This window comes from Anopheles coustani, chromosome 3 (genome assembly GCF_943734705.1).
Source record: "Anopheles coustani chromosome 3, idAnoCousDA_361_x.2, whole genome shotgun sequence".
In the NCBI taxonomy this organism is placed as follows: Eukaryota; Metazoa; Arthropoda; class Insecta; order Diptera; family Culicidae; genus Anopheles; species Anopheles coustani.
In genome coordinates this window covers 5,981,712-5,998,354 of record NC_071288.1, presented here as the reverse complement: position 1 = coordinate 5,998,354, position 16,643 = coordinate 5,981,712, and the positions used below count along the sequence as shown (strand labels likewise).

Sequence of the window (16,643 nt, the reverse complement as noted above, 5' to 3'; positions counted from 1 at the left end):
TTAGTACGAAAAAATTGTGTTCGTAATTGCATAATTAGATAAAATTAAAACACAGAAAAGAAAATGAAACAAAAGATAAATTAACTTTGTACTTTTCAAAGCACAATATTGAGAATAGAAGAACTAGTAAGGAAGGTTAAAAAGAAAGATTTATTTTAAGCAAACCTGAACCGCGTAGAAACTTTGCTCTATAAAACATTACAGAAAAATACCCAACACAACACGGCAGCGTGAGAGGAAAACAAAACCGACGCGGACGAAATCCTCTTAAAAACCGAAGCGAAACAATCTGCGGTAGTTTCCATCAAACATTCAACAAGCCAAGGAAAAGGCACCTCCAAGCGTTGGTGGAGCACTCAAAGCCTCGACCGTTGGAGCGCTTGGGCGTCTCTTTTCCGGATGCGAGAGGGCCAGCGACCCTTGAACTTTGTGCTGCCCTCGAACGCTGCGCGAAACACGATGCGATCGCGTTTTTCCTCGAACCGGTCCCCAGTGAGGTGAGCATAAGAAAGGGCCGCCAGTGCTTGGGAATGTAGCAGAATCTGGTTTGTTGTGGTGGTAAAAATTGAGGTTTGAATGTGGAGTAAAGCGTGACCGTGTTCAATATGCTTTAATCTATGCGAATATCGATGTTTCTTGTATCAGTTGGAGTAGGGAATGAAAAAAAACAACAAAAATAAGCGAAGAAAACTTTCTCCGCAAAGAGGAATGACTTCTACGCAGGCATCTAAACAATTAACAATAATGTTATTTTATTGTATGATAAATAGCAAGTTGTAACACACGCGGCACTTGCATTTTCCTCTACCAATTTCCGCCATGCTGAACGGTATTTATTTTGCACGATTCCACTGCTGAGGCATGCACATGTAGTGCATCATGTTAAACTCGGATTATTATTTCAACATACACACAGGAATGAAAAATTAATTGTTTTCCCTCTCCAATCACTAGCGTTTCAAAGTACATTAATCGATCTCCACTCGCGGCATATCGAACATAAAAACACAATCGATATCTTGCAAATCGAAATTAAGAAAAAGGGTTTAAGACATGCAATTCTCCGCACCCCCACAATCAAGCTGGCCCGAGCAAGTGAATGCTCACTCGGTTGACTGAATATCGGCCGCGAAAGTACGACGATGTGCCGCCCTAGACAACGCCTAGACTAGCTACACACCCCCGTCTAGACGCGCGGGGAAATGTTTCTGCCAGCTTTAACTTTCCCACGTGTTTAAACCCCCCCTTTCGTCTAGAGCCGGAAGTCGGGTTTGATCGGAAAATTTCATTTTTCCAACCTAGGCTAGACACACAGGAACACCTTCACCGGTGTGTTTGTAAAGCCCTTCACATCCTTCCGGTCGATCCTTTTCCACCAAGAACGGGCTAGAAAATGCATCCACCGGCGAAAGAGTGGGAAATGGGCTTTTAAATCAATTACATATTGCTCCCTTTTCGCCGGGTGTTCTTACTAAGACCTGTAATGGTTTTCTTCGTGTGGTAGTATGTAACACGCCACGTCTAGCGCCCTGGACGACGTAGCAAAAGGCTGCCAGTCAATGAGGTTGGGTTTTTTTTCAACTGCAGAAAATCCCTTCACCACCTACCTCAGGATGTTTGGATGCGATAGTTTGTTCAACAGCTGAACCTCGCGGAGCATGTTGGGCCGGTTGGCGCGCCGTTGATTCATCTTCAGCACCATTACGTCACCGGTCGTCCGATGTGTCACCTGTTGCGGAGAGGAAACGAAACGAAAACAAAAAAAAAAATGAGAACACGAGAACGTAGATAATTAGTGTGCGCTGTGTACTTGCACGCTAACAAGAAGTACATTAATCCGCAAGATCTTTCCGGTGGCGTTTACTCGGAAGGTAGGGTGCAGATCGGTTGCGAGGGTGTGCAGGCAATTAACTTGTTTTTCTTGTTGAAATCCATTTTTTCGGCAAACAACGGTGCTTCCCTGGGTAGTTTTTTTTTTCCTTTGCCGAGATGACTTGTTGTAGGAAAAACCGGACGCTGCTCGGTGGTATCGGCAGTAAAAACAGATATGCATAATGAGAATTTCTTCTTCGGTGTACTTTTTGCACACCGAAGCTGCGTTATCTGAATGACGTCAATAAAGCTTTTGCAGTGCTTTGCGGACAAAGTGCTAAGATAATAACTTTTTTTAGGAAATAATAATCCCTCAGAGTGTTCCACAGTCACTCCTGGCTTTAATTCAATTAAGTACAACGAAAAATAATCAGGACAACAAATCAAACAAACACACATTTAAACTATTAAGAGTAGGAAGAAAATCAAACGAGAGGTTTCTTCAAGCCATAAACAGCATCGCCTCCACCAACGCGATATGGATCGGGCATTCCAAGGAATTTATTGGTACATACAAAGCGATAAGATAAGATCCCCATCCATCAGTCATAAACGGTATCACCTTGCAGATGCAATAGCAAATAGAAATAAAGAAAACCACCACCTACGCCCTTCAATCTCGCACAAAAAAACCGAAGCAAACATTTGAACGGAACAATTTGAAAATAAAGCTCCCCAGTCCCATGCTCCAGCACTTCGAGAACCATCGAGCACCCACTTTTCCTTATCGTCATCATTAAACTGGCTGCAAAAAGTCACCCGACAACGGGTAGAATGCTTGCCCGTGCAAAGTGCTACAGTTCGTGTCACGCGCTGCACAACATCGCGCCAATCGGTGCCGCTCATTAGTGTGCACGACAAATTAATTTATCTTCCCGCGGTGTGCACCGAAAGCAAAACAAAATGCTCGCGCGAAGGTAAATGGCATAATAAACGGCATTGCTATCATCTTTCCCTCCTCCTCCCGTGGTCCCCGCGGGGGTGAAGAAAGACATCGATGCACCACAAAGCTGAAGCAGAAGAAATAGTAAAACGAGGGCGGCGACGTTTGCGGCTGGAATTTGCAACCAACCGCTCGAATCGAACGAGCCGACACTGATCGGTCGATAACCATGCTCTCCTCCCCTGGGGTGGCGAAACATTCGTCAAATTCGATCCGCAGGCACCCAATTTCCCCCCCCCCCCCCCCCCCCCCCCCAAAGGTGGCGCAAATTTCCCGAAATCGCATCATAAAGAAGAGAAGGAAAAAACACACACGGGGGTTGAGAGAAAACCCAAAACAAAACCCGCCGATATCGCATCATCGAGGAGCTGCTGCTGATGATGATTACGGATCGCGTTCGGGCAGCGTGTTGTGTGACGGAGAAAGTCGCCCGATCGCGCAATCGTTGGATCGTGGTGGCTCGTGCCACTATGAAGAGATCGTGGAGCGTGCCCGCGAGCGTGTGTGTCTATGTTGGTGACGCCGTGACACGCTGGAGGGCCAGCACCCACTTTACAACCTCACCACCTCCCGAGCGGGGTTGAGGCACGTGCGGCCAAACAACAAATTAAAAGTAAAACGATGATAAGAAAGTGCACCATAAATTCTTCGATCTGGGACAACGAGCCTCTTAACGTCAACCGGTGGGAAGGAAAGGGTTTCAACAGGCAGTAAGGGGAAGGTCCCTATGGCCGCAAGGGGGGGGTCGTTAAGGAAGGGTTTCGCCGAGGCGCGAGCGTGGATGATGTGCACTAATTGCCCCGCCGATTGGAGCCCGATTGGAGGCGGTATGTTATGATCGTGCTTTCGCGTGGTTGGAAGCTCGAATTTAAATGGCCCGTTCGAGTGCAGCAAAGAGGGCCTCTGTCTCGGACATCATGGCAAAGAGCGCATAATTTCGCCACAATCCGCGGGCCAAAACGCAACGCGAACGCCGGGAGGAATTAATCTTCGCAAAGCGGTCGCATAAATAATGAAGACTTAACAGATCCCCGCGGTACCAGGCTCGTGTCGCGGTGTTTAGAAGCTGCGGTCGTTTTTTCCACCGTTTTGTCCACCCGAAAAAAAAGCTCACACCCGTACCACTGCATCATCGCATGACCGGGGGGTGGGGAGGGATGCGTCTCCATTTCTCGCCGAAGGCAGCCGAATATGTACGCCCGAGCATAGAGACAAGATCGCCACAGTGTGCGCTGTGGCCGTTTAAAAAGAAAGCTCTGTAGGCGCGCATAAATTATGCACCAAGCCGCGCTGCTGACGAACGAAAGAAGCGAGGAGGAACGCCAGAAACAACAAAATCATCCCACGTGTAGAAAGCCACCCCCTCGACCAACCCCCCCTCGGAACAGGCCGTGATTTGTGGTGGGCACGAGATAGATGAATTTCGGCACGAGGAGATTATTTTTCCGATAAGATCTAACGCCTTGCCAGGGACCGAGCGCACGTGCGCGGCGTGAAAATTGGGCGAGAGTATTTTTATACGTTTTCCTCGGTGCGGTGGTGTTAGTGACCGCGAATTGCGAGCCGTTAGCGGCCATGTTGGCAGTGGGAGGAGAAAGGAAATGGTTGATCCCCTTCGCGGTTGCCCCGTTGAAAAATAAAAGATCGGCGAGCGCTTGTTGATTGAAGCCACATTTTCGGAAGTTCATGAACCTGCACCATACGATGCGGCTTGGCGCGGGGTTTGGGCGGTGGAAAGGTTTTACTTTTAATTACCTTCATTACCACTTAATTATGCATAGTTAGCGAATACCTTATTAAACACCTCCAAATATCTGTTGATCGTAAAAAAAAGGCATTTATAATAAAATGATTTACGATGCGAGAAAACATTCAAACTCTTATTTTTTTTAATTCTCTAAAAATAACGAAATTCACCTAACTATAATCTTCCCCGATCGTGCGGTATCTGAAACACTAATACATGCATCTAGCCCAATTCGATGCTAATGGTTGCGGTCATTTACACACCTTTTACCAATGACACCACCGCGCCGAAGGAAAATCGAAGGAAAGCCCTCCGCGTCAAACCGGTAAACAACAATTTCCGCAACCCGGCGGGGGGCGCAAAGACGCAAGGCGTGGATGCGCAGATGACGGGATCCGATACCGGAAGGAAACCCGATCGGACGCGTCCGCTGCCAATCTCGTGGGACCATGCTTGGTGGCCAATCAATCAACGATTTAGTTCCCGTTTGAAAATCGGTTGATCGTTTGCTTGCCTTTTTGTGTGTGTGTGTGTGTCGAAGACACTTTCCAGCCCGGGTGGAACAACTGGTGGTGCGTGTATGTATCAGGTATCGGAGCGTGTTTGCGTGTGTCCGAACGCCTATTTCAATCCCAATTTCCGCCCGACGCTAATCGAGTTCCGCTCGGCAAAGAACGGAAGGAAAGGCTGAAAAAAAACTATTAATTCTCCTGTCGAGCTGCCGTTCCCTTTCGCTTTCTCGCCCCGACATCGATTAATTACTGTCGAAAAATGAAATTAGTCAAAACTATTTCCACCCGAAATGGCCAAAATCATAAAACACATGATGATGACTGGCGGGAAAACCGAGAGCCCCTCCAATGAAAGTGTTCGCCCTTTTCCCACTGTGAACGAAATCGAACAATAGTACATCGTTTTCTTGAGCTCCACATGTCATATATTTATTAGCCTTTTTTTCCTTTTGTTTTGCATTAATGATATATCAGGAAAATTAAATTGAACATCTCACAGCAAGCCCTAGGGGCAAAACCCAAACGGATCGGTGAAATGGCAACATTTTCGGCCGGTTCGGTGCCCTCCAGGGTTTAGCACTTTCGATTTTTACGTGACAGTTTTCTTTTGCATACTGCTTCATTTTCCCGTCGGTGTTTATCCTTTCTCTTATGAAATATTTTTAATTCGTCGTGTTGCGATTGCTTTCTACGAGCATTTACAGACGAACACACAGACACAACGACAGAATCGATTACAACTTTTAGCAAAAGATTCGACAATTCGAATGGATTCGATCCTCGTGGACCTTCAAGTGAATGCGAATTATACAACGCCGGTCCGGTGTTTTCCACTACGTTTCCGTCGCATGTTTCCCGTGAGGGGATTTCATTAATTCGCGATTCCATTTCTGATCGATTTTGATTCACTCTTGCCGGATGTTTTCCGACACGAAATAAACAACAGTCCAGAAATGTATAGAAAATAAAATTTTGCGCTCAGAAAGTGAATTGAGGAACTAAAACCTGAGCTTCCGTTCGGGAAAGTCAAGCAGCATTGGAGATAAAAAAAGAGTGCGCTAATTGACCACAGCAAAGGCGTGTCGGGTGTCATTACATTAAGCCACCCTCCTCCTTTTGGTTGATATTTGGAGAAATTAGGAACAACACTGTTAAGTACTATAATTCATGTAGTAACGACTTCGAAGTTGAATCGTTTCTCAGAAACACGACACGTGGCTCGAACGCACATCCAAACGGCACAAACAAATTAGGCATCGTTGGTTTTCCCGGAGGGGCTAAAAAAACATCCCACCGGAGATGAGGGTTTGCAAATAATGCAAACAAGCGACCGTGGAGCAGAAGGCTACAATTAACTCATCGCAAACTCGTCGGCGGCTCGATTACTTCCAGCCGATAACATTACCCTCCCTCGGGCGGTGCCAAGAGTCTCCCACCTTACTTAATAATTAATTCATTTTGCCGAGCAAAATGAGATGCAACGAGGAGGGAAGCAACAAAAACAACGTCAAGGCAGCAGCGAGAAACGAAACAACCGCACTATTGTTTCCTCATCAGCTATGAGCGAATGAGGGTGGCGTCTATAAACATCGATCTTGAGAAATGCTTCACGCTAATCACCTGCCCCTGCTAGTCGGTAGGGAAATTTCACATGCACACAAGTTTATCATTCCAGTCCGGTGGCTGGCGGTGCAATAACATTACGTCACAAGCCGGACAAGCGCTCATCATCGAGATGAGATGGGGTGATGTTGCTAACGCGTCTTTTCTAAAAATGCCATCTTTAATAGACACAAATATGCCAGCCAAGTGTTGCAACTGGTTTTGGGAAGCTAAAAAGGTGGCAATAGGAAAATAAAATACGGCTCACATTAACCTGGCCTAGTAAAAGGATAAAAGGCGATCGCTTCGAAAAGATGGGAGAGAAATTTCAGTCAATATCAATTGGAAACTTTGAGATATATTATCGTTATAACCGGTCTAGTTAATCACTTGTAAGTTATTTTTTCTAAAAAACAATGGACCTTAATAAATCTCAAAGTAAAATAATAAAAATATTTTGAAATGTGTAACTACATTTTAAACGTATCAATGTTTTGTATTACGGGTAAAATTGGAACGATCGCAGTTTCCATATTACTAAAGAGCAATATAGTATTGTATCGTGTATAGCGTGTAAAAGTTTTGTAATTATAAATTTTGCTCATCATTTTTTGTAACAATTCTAAATTTTCAAATGATTTTCTGTATGTAGCACCAAACTTCAAATCAAATTATTTTTCTTTTGCAAAAGATATTTATTATTCTTATTCTTGATAGTTACAGTCATTACTTTCACTCTCACCATCCCTTCTTATTACAGAGACACCATTTCGTCCTATACTGATATTCTATTCTTCTTTAATATTTTCCTAACAAGGTATACAAGTGAAAATTACACAATTGTTACTCATTTCCCACACTAGCCAATTCTTCGTAGAACGATGTAATTATGCAAAACCCCTTTAATGCACTACTCCCAAGCAACACTTAATCACAATCACTTCAAAGTACCCCCATAATAAGGGGAAATCAATTATCGATGGCTCGAACAGATCCGGGCCCAACCTCGAACGGCCCGTGCGTATCCTTCCCCTCGACTTGACGCTAACAATTGTGCCCATTTCGCACAATCGGGTCATGAGTGCAGTAAAATCGTCACCTCCACCAACGGCTCGAGAGCAGTGGGCGATCGTACACGCAACCTTCCGATGCAATGTCACCCACCACCCACTCGATGCGCATCGGAATGCACCCGTCGTAGGGCGCCACCGTTTGATCCGTCCGTACGCAGATGGCATCTGCGACGCGTTTTTCTTCTCCCCCAAACCGACAGAGACGGTTTCTTTTTACGATCCGGTGACGAACGGAACCATACCGGATCCGTCTGGGTCGTCGTTTCGGTTGATTGAAAAACGGCTTTTTTTCCTCCCTCCCTCCCAGTTCACAACACTTGCTCGGGCAGTAAAGACGCTATTAGAGGACCCCAACGCGCATCTTCCGCGCGACGACGACGGGATCCGTATGGCGCCGTTACGCATTTCTTCCAATGCCAGGCGGACGATCGGCTAATCGGATCGGATGGGCTCTCTGGTCGAGCACGGCATGTGGCGCCTTCGTTGCGCGCAAAAACGGCATCAAACCGGACCGATCCCGGCTGGATGATGTAAGATGATGTAAGAAGCGAGCGATCGCGATCCGATTTCACGTGACAGGACGCACTCAACACTCGGTTTGTGGTTGAAGTTGAATGTGAAGCCCCCGATTAGAATTCTGACGTCGACGCTGTTGATAATCACCAGCGAGTTATTTTTTTGTAAACCGGTTTAAACAGCATTGAAGGTTGTTCCGTTCGCACTTTTTAATCGTGCACATCACAAATTGAACGTGTTTATGATGATCCTCTCGGGATATTTATCTCAAACGCCTACAGATGAGTTATAAACAAGCGTTTCCATGACGCACTCTCGTCTTTTCTTGGACAGGTGTTTTTTTTCGCAGCTTTAATTTGTTCTTCTCACCTGCCTCTCAGCGTTCGATCGTTTATGTTTGGTTTTCAGTAGGGAGAAGAATATTTATACACTTCCAAGCGTTCGCTCGAAAAAGTGGGAAAGTCCCATGATGTTTCCATTAATCTCATTGAGCCAAACCCAAACAAAAAACACGCCAGATGGGAAAGCAACGAATATGGCCATCCCTGGGAGGGCAGTGGGAAGAAGGAGGATGAGGGGGGCACGCGAGAGCATTACAGTGGGTCAGTGTGTCGTCGATCGATGTTGCTGCTGCTGCAGTTTCTTCCATTCTCCTTTCGACCGCTGGAAAGAAAAGCATCAGCCTGCCTGCCCACATTCGCTCGCACACTACTTTCTCCCCACACGGACACGCGCGCGCCTCTCCCGGTCGTGGTGTGGAGGAAAAGGAATGTGGCAAGAATGTGCTGGCGAACGAACACGCACCGCAACGCAAACCCGGTGGCCAACCGACCAGCCAAGTTAACGAGCCACACGTACACACACACACACACGCGGACCGTGTCGGAAAATCGGGTCGGAAAAGCAGGTTGCGTAAGTTTATGCAACGGGAGCTGGGAGGGGGTGGGGGGGTCGTGCGTTTTCTTACAGATTTCATGGTTTGCACGCAGCAAAACGCAGCAGGGAGGAATTTATTGTCGCTCCTCACGCCCCCCTCGGTGTGTCACAGGCTATTTTCGGGGATTTCTTTTCCCGTGAGTATCTTCCCTGGGTAAAGATAAAACGGCACCGTAGGAGGAAAGCGGAGTGTTGGGGTGGCTTTCCATGCTCTAGTTTTCCGGCGAAATGAAACACAACAGGGATGAATCCACTTATGATTAGGTGAAGACTGTCTAAGGGTCGATGGAGGCTTTTTTGGAACACTCGTGCGCGCTGGCTAGCTTTAATTACATATTTTCCACAGCATAAATTTAATAAATAAAAGCCTCAAAACAAGAGGGACACTGGTAAACACTGTGTTAACCTCCTAAAAGTGGCAACATCGGAGTCTCTGTAGACGATTGCTAAAAGTAGACCCCAAAATGACAAACAAGTGATCGTACTTTTGTTTGTGGCAACAATTTCACCAATCACGGCAAAAGCTAATCTTTTGCATGTTCATATACAGCAGATTCTCCTTACACCATTACACCAGACCTTAATAAGCTAAAGCAGCATTCGAAAGAACCACTTCGAATTCTAGAGCTTGGAAGTCGGGAACTTCGAGGACCATCTTGTACAAGGTAATCCAAGGTATAAAAAGAAACATACAAGTCGGCGTTCAAACTTTTACATTTGTCAACAATTGCACCTGTCTTGGTAAAACAAAACTTCGTTATAAACTGAACTGTGATGCGGTCGTAATAAAAAAAAATATTGCAAACATTTTTAGAACACTACACAATTTTAAAACACTGTTGTACATCACCAGATTTTGGTTATGTCATGTCTGCGTTTGTTTGTGAACTTGAATATGCTAACAGAAAGGTTCTGCACAATGATGCGAAAACTAGAATATTTTATAAAACATTTGAAGACCCATTTCGGCCCGCAACAGCAACGAGGGTTTCAATGTGCCAAAATTGATAAGGCGACGAACGGAGCACGCTGAGGTAACTTCTGATCTTTTGACCGACACATCTTCCGCCAAGGTTTCAACCACGTGCATTTTTCTTATCACCCGAAATTGTCTTACCGAAACCACACTTCTGACTCTCAAAGCAAGGCTGACGGGAGTTTGTTGTGTTGTATGATTTAAGAACGCGCCAGTCGTGTTTCAAAAAGGGAGTGATTTGTTCCTGGTGCCGGTGGATGATGATGACGATGTCGCTGTACAAAGTTTCGTGGGTGAGACTTTTGCCCGCTGCCCTGATACTGTGCGTGAATGTTCCTCAAATATGCGGCCGAATCGATCTTACGACGTGTGGGGAAAGGAATGCGGGAAGTGTGTTTCTTGTTCACCGTGGTATTCAGGCACAGGAAGGAAGCTGGCCATGGCATGCCACCATTTTCAGGGAGCTAGATGACAAAGCTGTTTATTTATGCGGAGGATCCATCCTGGATAATCACACCATTCTCACCGGTAAGCATATTGCGTACACAGGTACAATTCACACGCAGCGTTAATTTTCACACGATGCCGTCTTATTGCAGCCGCCCATTGCTTTTTTACGAGTGCAGAGTCAAGTATTTTGGAAGTGGATCAGATATCAGTGCACGTAGGGCGCACGCGTCTAAGCGTAACCAATACAAATTTACAAGTGCTGAAGGTCGCCAAGATTGTAATACATCCTGGGTTTAGACCTTCGAATGTGTCACACGATATTGCGATTGTTCAGTTATCCTCCGATATCAGCTTCACGCACCCCGTCAGACCTGTGTGCCTTTGGAGCATAGACGACGATCAGAACCGAATCGTGGGAAAAAATGGTACAGTCATAGGATTCGGTTTGAATGAAAAAGATGAACTATCGGAAACGCTTCAGGAGGCAACGCTGACCGTAGTGGATGTGCTAACTTGCATTTTGAAAGATCGAGCTGCGTATGGAAGCCTTTTGGGTAGTCGCATGTTTTGCGCCGGTGGAAAGAACAACGTCAGTGCCTGTAACGGAGACAGTGGCGGCGGGATGTTTTTTCACACCAACGGCACTTGGTATTTGAGGGGAGTAGTATCGTTCATGCCCAGTCGAGAACATGATACACATCTATGCGACAGTACCAAATATACAGTGTTTACCGACGCCAGCAAATACCGCGAGTGGATTCTCCGGTACACAGACATCGCAAAATGGCGAAAGGAGCTAAAACCGTGTCAGGATGGCGCAGCTGCTGACGACGATGCCATGTGCAACGCTGCAGGCCGTTACGATCATGATTTCTTTCTTCTTGTAACGCCTACCGAAATGTTTCGTCTGTCTTGGACCGGAGAGCAACTCAACTTAAATAAGAGGAATTTCCCTCGCATTAATTACGACTGCGCCGAGGGTCACGTCTGGGCAGCTGATAGATCCAGGAACGAAATTTCCGTAATGAACTACGATGGAACGGATGAAAAGATTTTCACGAACGATACGGAGGATGTGACCAGCCTGGCAGTAGATTGGATCTCGCGCCGTCTTTATTGGGGCGATACGGGAAAGAACACCATTGAGGTGGCTGCTTTAGAGAATCCACACGTGCGTACCATTTTATTCACCGATGTTAAAGCATGGAGAATAGCCGTCGATCCCATTGAAGGCAAACTGTACTACATGAACGGTGTTAAAAAAATCGAGTGGTCCAATCTCGACGGTTCACAACGGCAGATACTGGTCAAAAACCCTGATGTAGAATACATCTATGATATTAAGGTTTCCGTGGCCACTGGGGAACTCTGCTATTTCGACAGAGGAACGAGAAAAATCGACTGCATCGATACGCGCACCAAGCGGATCCGCACGATCGTCAATAATCTTACGAGTGATTATACATACCTATCTGTCGCTGATGAGCTACTCTATTGGATAGAAAGGGACAGGTAAGTTCAACTAGGAGCTCAACTTTAACTGCTTTATAACTCTCTTTTAATTTCACAGCGACGAGATCAAAAGCATCGACCAGTATGGTGTGCGACAAAAACCTATCAATTTCATTACCGGTACAATGGTGGTTAACTTGGAAGCGGTAACCGGCATATGTCCGATTTTCCACAGCCAGTGTGCCATCGAAAATGGAGGATGCCCGAAGAACACCATATGCTTGCTCAATTCACGCAACCTTTCCGGTAAAATCTGCAAACAGATTGTAGAGTAGTAACGTTTTATTGGTTAAAAGCCAACTGAAAAAAAAGATTTGCTTGATATTCAAATCGACTTTATATTCAAATAGACCACCGACGCATTTCAAATATGTTTGTTTGTGACGACGATATCACCAGGGCATCAAAAGAGCAACATTCTCCAATCTGTTCGATTTTTTTTTCTTCCACAGAGCGCTAGTTTAAGCAATTCGGGGCTTGGAAGTCGGTAGCTCTGTAGGCCTTCGTCTTCTGTAAGGAAATACAATCCGATACAATGTTGACTGCTGACTGTTTTCTTAGGAGACATAAGCGCAATGGTGGAAGCATAAATAAAAACCATTCGGAAAGTAGCTAACGACAGCATAAATAGCTTTCTGGCACGCGGTCCTCCTTTCTCAACTGGTAAACACAAGTAAAACATCATTATTCCGCCAACTTTGTGGGCCATCTTTTCATTCATTTTCATTCGTGAATTTTTGGTGTTAATGCAATAGGACGATGGTTTTCATATCTCAAACCATGATGCAACGAAGTCGAACCGTGCGTCTCTCTGGTTTATGGGCAGGTCAATTCCAAACCGATGCTCATCCGCTGCACGTGTGCAATGGGGTTGAAACTATTTTCACTGTCTCTCATGAATTCTGGGCTTCCCTTGACGCGCACGAGGGAGGCTGGTTTATTTTTAAACCAATCGGCAAATGCGTTTGTGCGTCGGAAAGTAAAGAGAGAAAAACAATCCAACGACGCGATGCCAAGACGCGCCGAACATCGCATCGCCGAACTGCATCTTTATGCGCTACACACATTCGCTGCAAGATATTTGAGAAGCGGCACATCGAAATGCACATCCGTCGACCGGAACGGAGCTCATAATGGAACTTTGTTTATCCTTGGCAACACGAGCACACAACGCAACAGCTCATCCCGAATCGATCATCTTTTAACATCAAAAAGAATATGATCACAAGTCGAACGGGACCACTTTTCCGCAGTAGATCTCCCTAGCGAAGGGCAATTCCAGTGGAGAACACTATACGATGCGGTGGATAATAGGTTCATTCTAGTGATCATAAACTGTGAACAATATTGCCGCCAACGATGCCGGCCGAGAGTGAATTGAAGATTACGAACAAAATCATCAATTTCATGGTGCGGGGCGTGGTTCTTCCGCACGATGTTATTGACCTGAAAACGTGTGCCCCGCGACTCACGAAATGATACATCACCGTCCAGTGATCATCAGGCAGCGTTTCCAAAATGACATTGACAAAAATGGAAGGAAAGGTGGAACAGAAACACACAAATGAAACATAAAAGGATTGAAAAAGGTTTAACGGGAAAAATATGGCATAAAACATCGAATAAAAATTAGACATCATATCAAAAATACAATGTAAACAACATAGTACAATATGTTTAGAATGATTGAAATACTGCAATCAATCTTGTGTCTGAGGCATCTGTTTATGGCACAACGAATAAATTTGTGTCTCTAAGACAATTAATTTTTGTCACGATGTCATTTGCTTTCGTCACCAAATTCAGATTTTGTCTCTATCTAAGCATTTGATTCCTTAGCATAAGATTATTGTTGGAATTGAGCTTTATATCATAAATTGGGCTAAAAGACAAAAAGATTACTATGTACAACTATTGAAAATAATTAAGCATTGGTACTGATCAAACTGTGAAAAATATAGATATATTATATAATATATAATATCAACAAAATAGACAAGTGACATTTGGCAGTTATGAAAATGCGTTTACATCCCCGACGGGTAAACTAATAAGTCAAACATCGGAAATTCAGTTTAAATTGTAAATTGTTATAACCACAAGTTAGTTTTATTTCTAAAGCATAATTATGTAAGGCAACCACAATTAACCTTTTTTATTTTCTTGTTTCTGGCTAAAGGCAAAAGAAGAACACTACAAATCAAAAACAGATGATTTACAGGCAACAATCCATGCAATTATGCGAAAGTAGATGTCTTAGACACGATAGTAGATAAGTTGTTTTCTAAAAATGGTGCCTTAGAGACAACATTATAAATAAAGTTCTACACTTCAAATATGTCGAACATCAATATCGTATTATGACCCTTCGATCAACAAACCGAGGACAGACTGACAATCACCCCAAACGAAAGAGTTCACCTCTACTCACTATTCGCGAGAAAATCAACTTACCATTTCGCTACGTTCCATTTCACCCCGGTCCAATTTTACTTTCAAAACCTATTTCGCAAGAACGCACATTTAACCAGCAATTGATTGCTATGATCACCGGAGCTGTTCGGCACCTCACAGGGTTCTCGACATTCACCCTCCGACTGACGGGGCATGGCACGCAAATCAAAGACGAATTAACATTCCTCGAGACCGGCTACGGTGGCGCAATTTTGCAACCAGACGAAGGGGGTAATGGCACTGTGTGAGCCGACTCAATCGCGCCGCAATCAACATCGTCTCCGAGTCCAAGGCCTAGATCATCACCAGGCCCGTCGGTTGCGTAGACGATGTAGCTGCAAATGGTCGGTAGGGCATTATGTCTTCCCTTTACGGAGACCTCGGCCGGGCGCAAGGGAGTTCAAACTGGTTCCTACGGTTTCCCTTTGGTAGCATCATCATCGTCAAGAGTCGCGGTGACTCGGTGGCTTCCGAGAAGCAACCTGACACCGGTTGCTGAGGGCGAGAGAATCGATCCGCGACACCCGGCTTTCTCCTCCACGCCTAAGACGCATCTGAGACGTTGATGGCGAACAGGAGGGGTGGCACCGATTCTTCCATCCTTCGCCCACTTCGTGTGCACACGCATGGGCGACCATTATGGTATTATATGATTTTCAATTTCATAATCGCGACATCATGATTTAATTCGTTAGATTCCTCCCCTCCGCCTCCGCCATGCCTCCACGTTTGCAGACATTCTTCCAAGGAATCGGAACTGAGCGGAGGTTCACACGAATGCCGCAATCTCCGGAGTCCTCGAGAAGCTGAGCCTCGGCTGAGCTGTTAGCGCTCTCGAGATTCCGATGAAGATGCACGGCACCATTTGCGAGAATGCAACTAGATTCCACGCGAGATGGGTGGGAAGGGACGGTGGAGTTTCCGGTGAAAACAAGGCGCATCTCTTGTTCGAGCGTTCCGTGGCAAAAATAGCGTAGACAGAGACATACCGTAGCTGTCCTTGAAGCGTTTGCGGTTTTCTTTCAGTGTTTTCCTATCTTTTTTTACACACACACACACACACAATCCGCCGCGTGAAATCATTCTTACAAATCTGGGCATTGGGTAAAAGGGAGGATTGCCACGCAATTGGAAACGCTCCCTCGAGCGGTCCGTTTCCCACGCTCGACACACACAACAAACTCCGTCGCCATTCGGGCGAATGGAAGCCCCCCGGAAAGCGCGGTGACATTTGTGGAAGTTAATGCCGATTCAATTGACAGTAAACGATTGCATCTCCGGTGCTCCATAAAGTGAGTGCGTGTGTGTGTTCTTCCCCCTGCGGTCGCCCCAAACATCGTTATTTCCATCGCGCCCATTTTCGGCGGCCTTTGAATTTTTGCTGCGCCATATTCGGGGTTTCGGTGGCGGGGAGGTTGCGCATGAATGAATATTATTTCATTAGGTTATTTCCACCCCGGGGGACGGGGGAGATATTGCCGGAGGGGACACCATTTTGATGGGTGACCCTGGAGAGCCCATCTAGAGCGCGGCTCGAAGGAAAACACCGTGAGTCAGCGGTTCCGTCCTGGCATCGATCATGTTGCTGGTGACGAAAATATATCGTCCCCTTCGTGGAGCATAATGGCTAATCGATCGAACGGGCATCGACTTCAAACGACGGCCGGTTAGTTACTGGACACTGTCGCTGCTCGCGTGATGATCCATCAAACCGCACTCTCCGGCGTGGGCATTCCCCGGGTGTCGAAAACTGGAGCGCAAAGTCACTACGGTTGTGGTGTAACCTTCTCCGTCACCAAGTTTCCGGAGGGTTCTACGCTGTTACATCACACGCAGCAAACCACACCGCACAACGCGGGTGGGATCCGTCTAAAGTCAGCGATTTGACAAGCCGTCTCGTATTACACTCCACACACACACACACAAGTGGACGTGTTTCAGATTCGACAAATTTGTGCCACTCCTCGAGGCCTCTCGACGCCAGCGCAATCTCAGCCACTCGCAGCCCCAAAAACGCTACATCCGGAAAATTGGCGCAGGACCGTTAGTC

At 45.9% G+C, this 16,643-nt stretch overlaps 1 protein-coding gene across 1 annotated transcript in view; it reads right to left on the bottom strand.

Moving 5' to 3' along the window:
* Positions 1 to 16,643, bottom strand: part of LOC131259161 (uncharacterized) — a 58,339-nt gene that overhangs the window by 21,480 nt on the left and 20,216 nt on the right. The window contains exon 2 of the mRNA XM_058260594.1: positions 1,608 to 1,729. Coding sequence (XP_058116577.1) covers positions 1,608 to 1,729 — 122 coding nt within the window. The remainder of the gene's footprint in view (positions 1 to 1,607; positions 1,730 to 16,643) is intronic.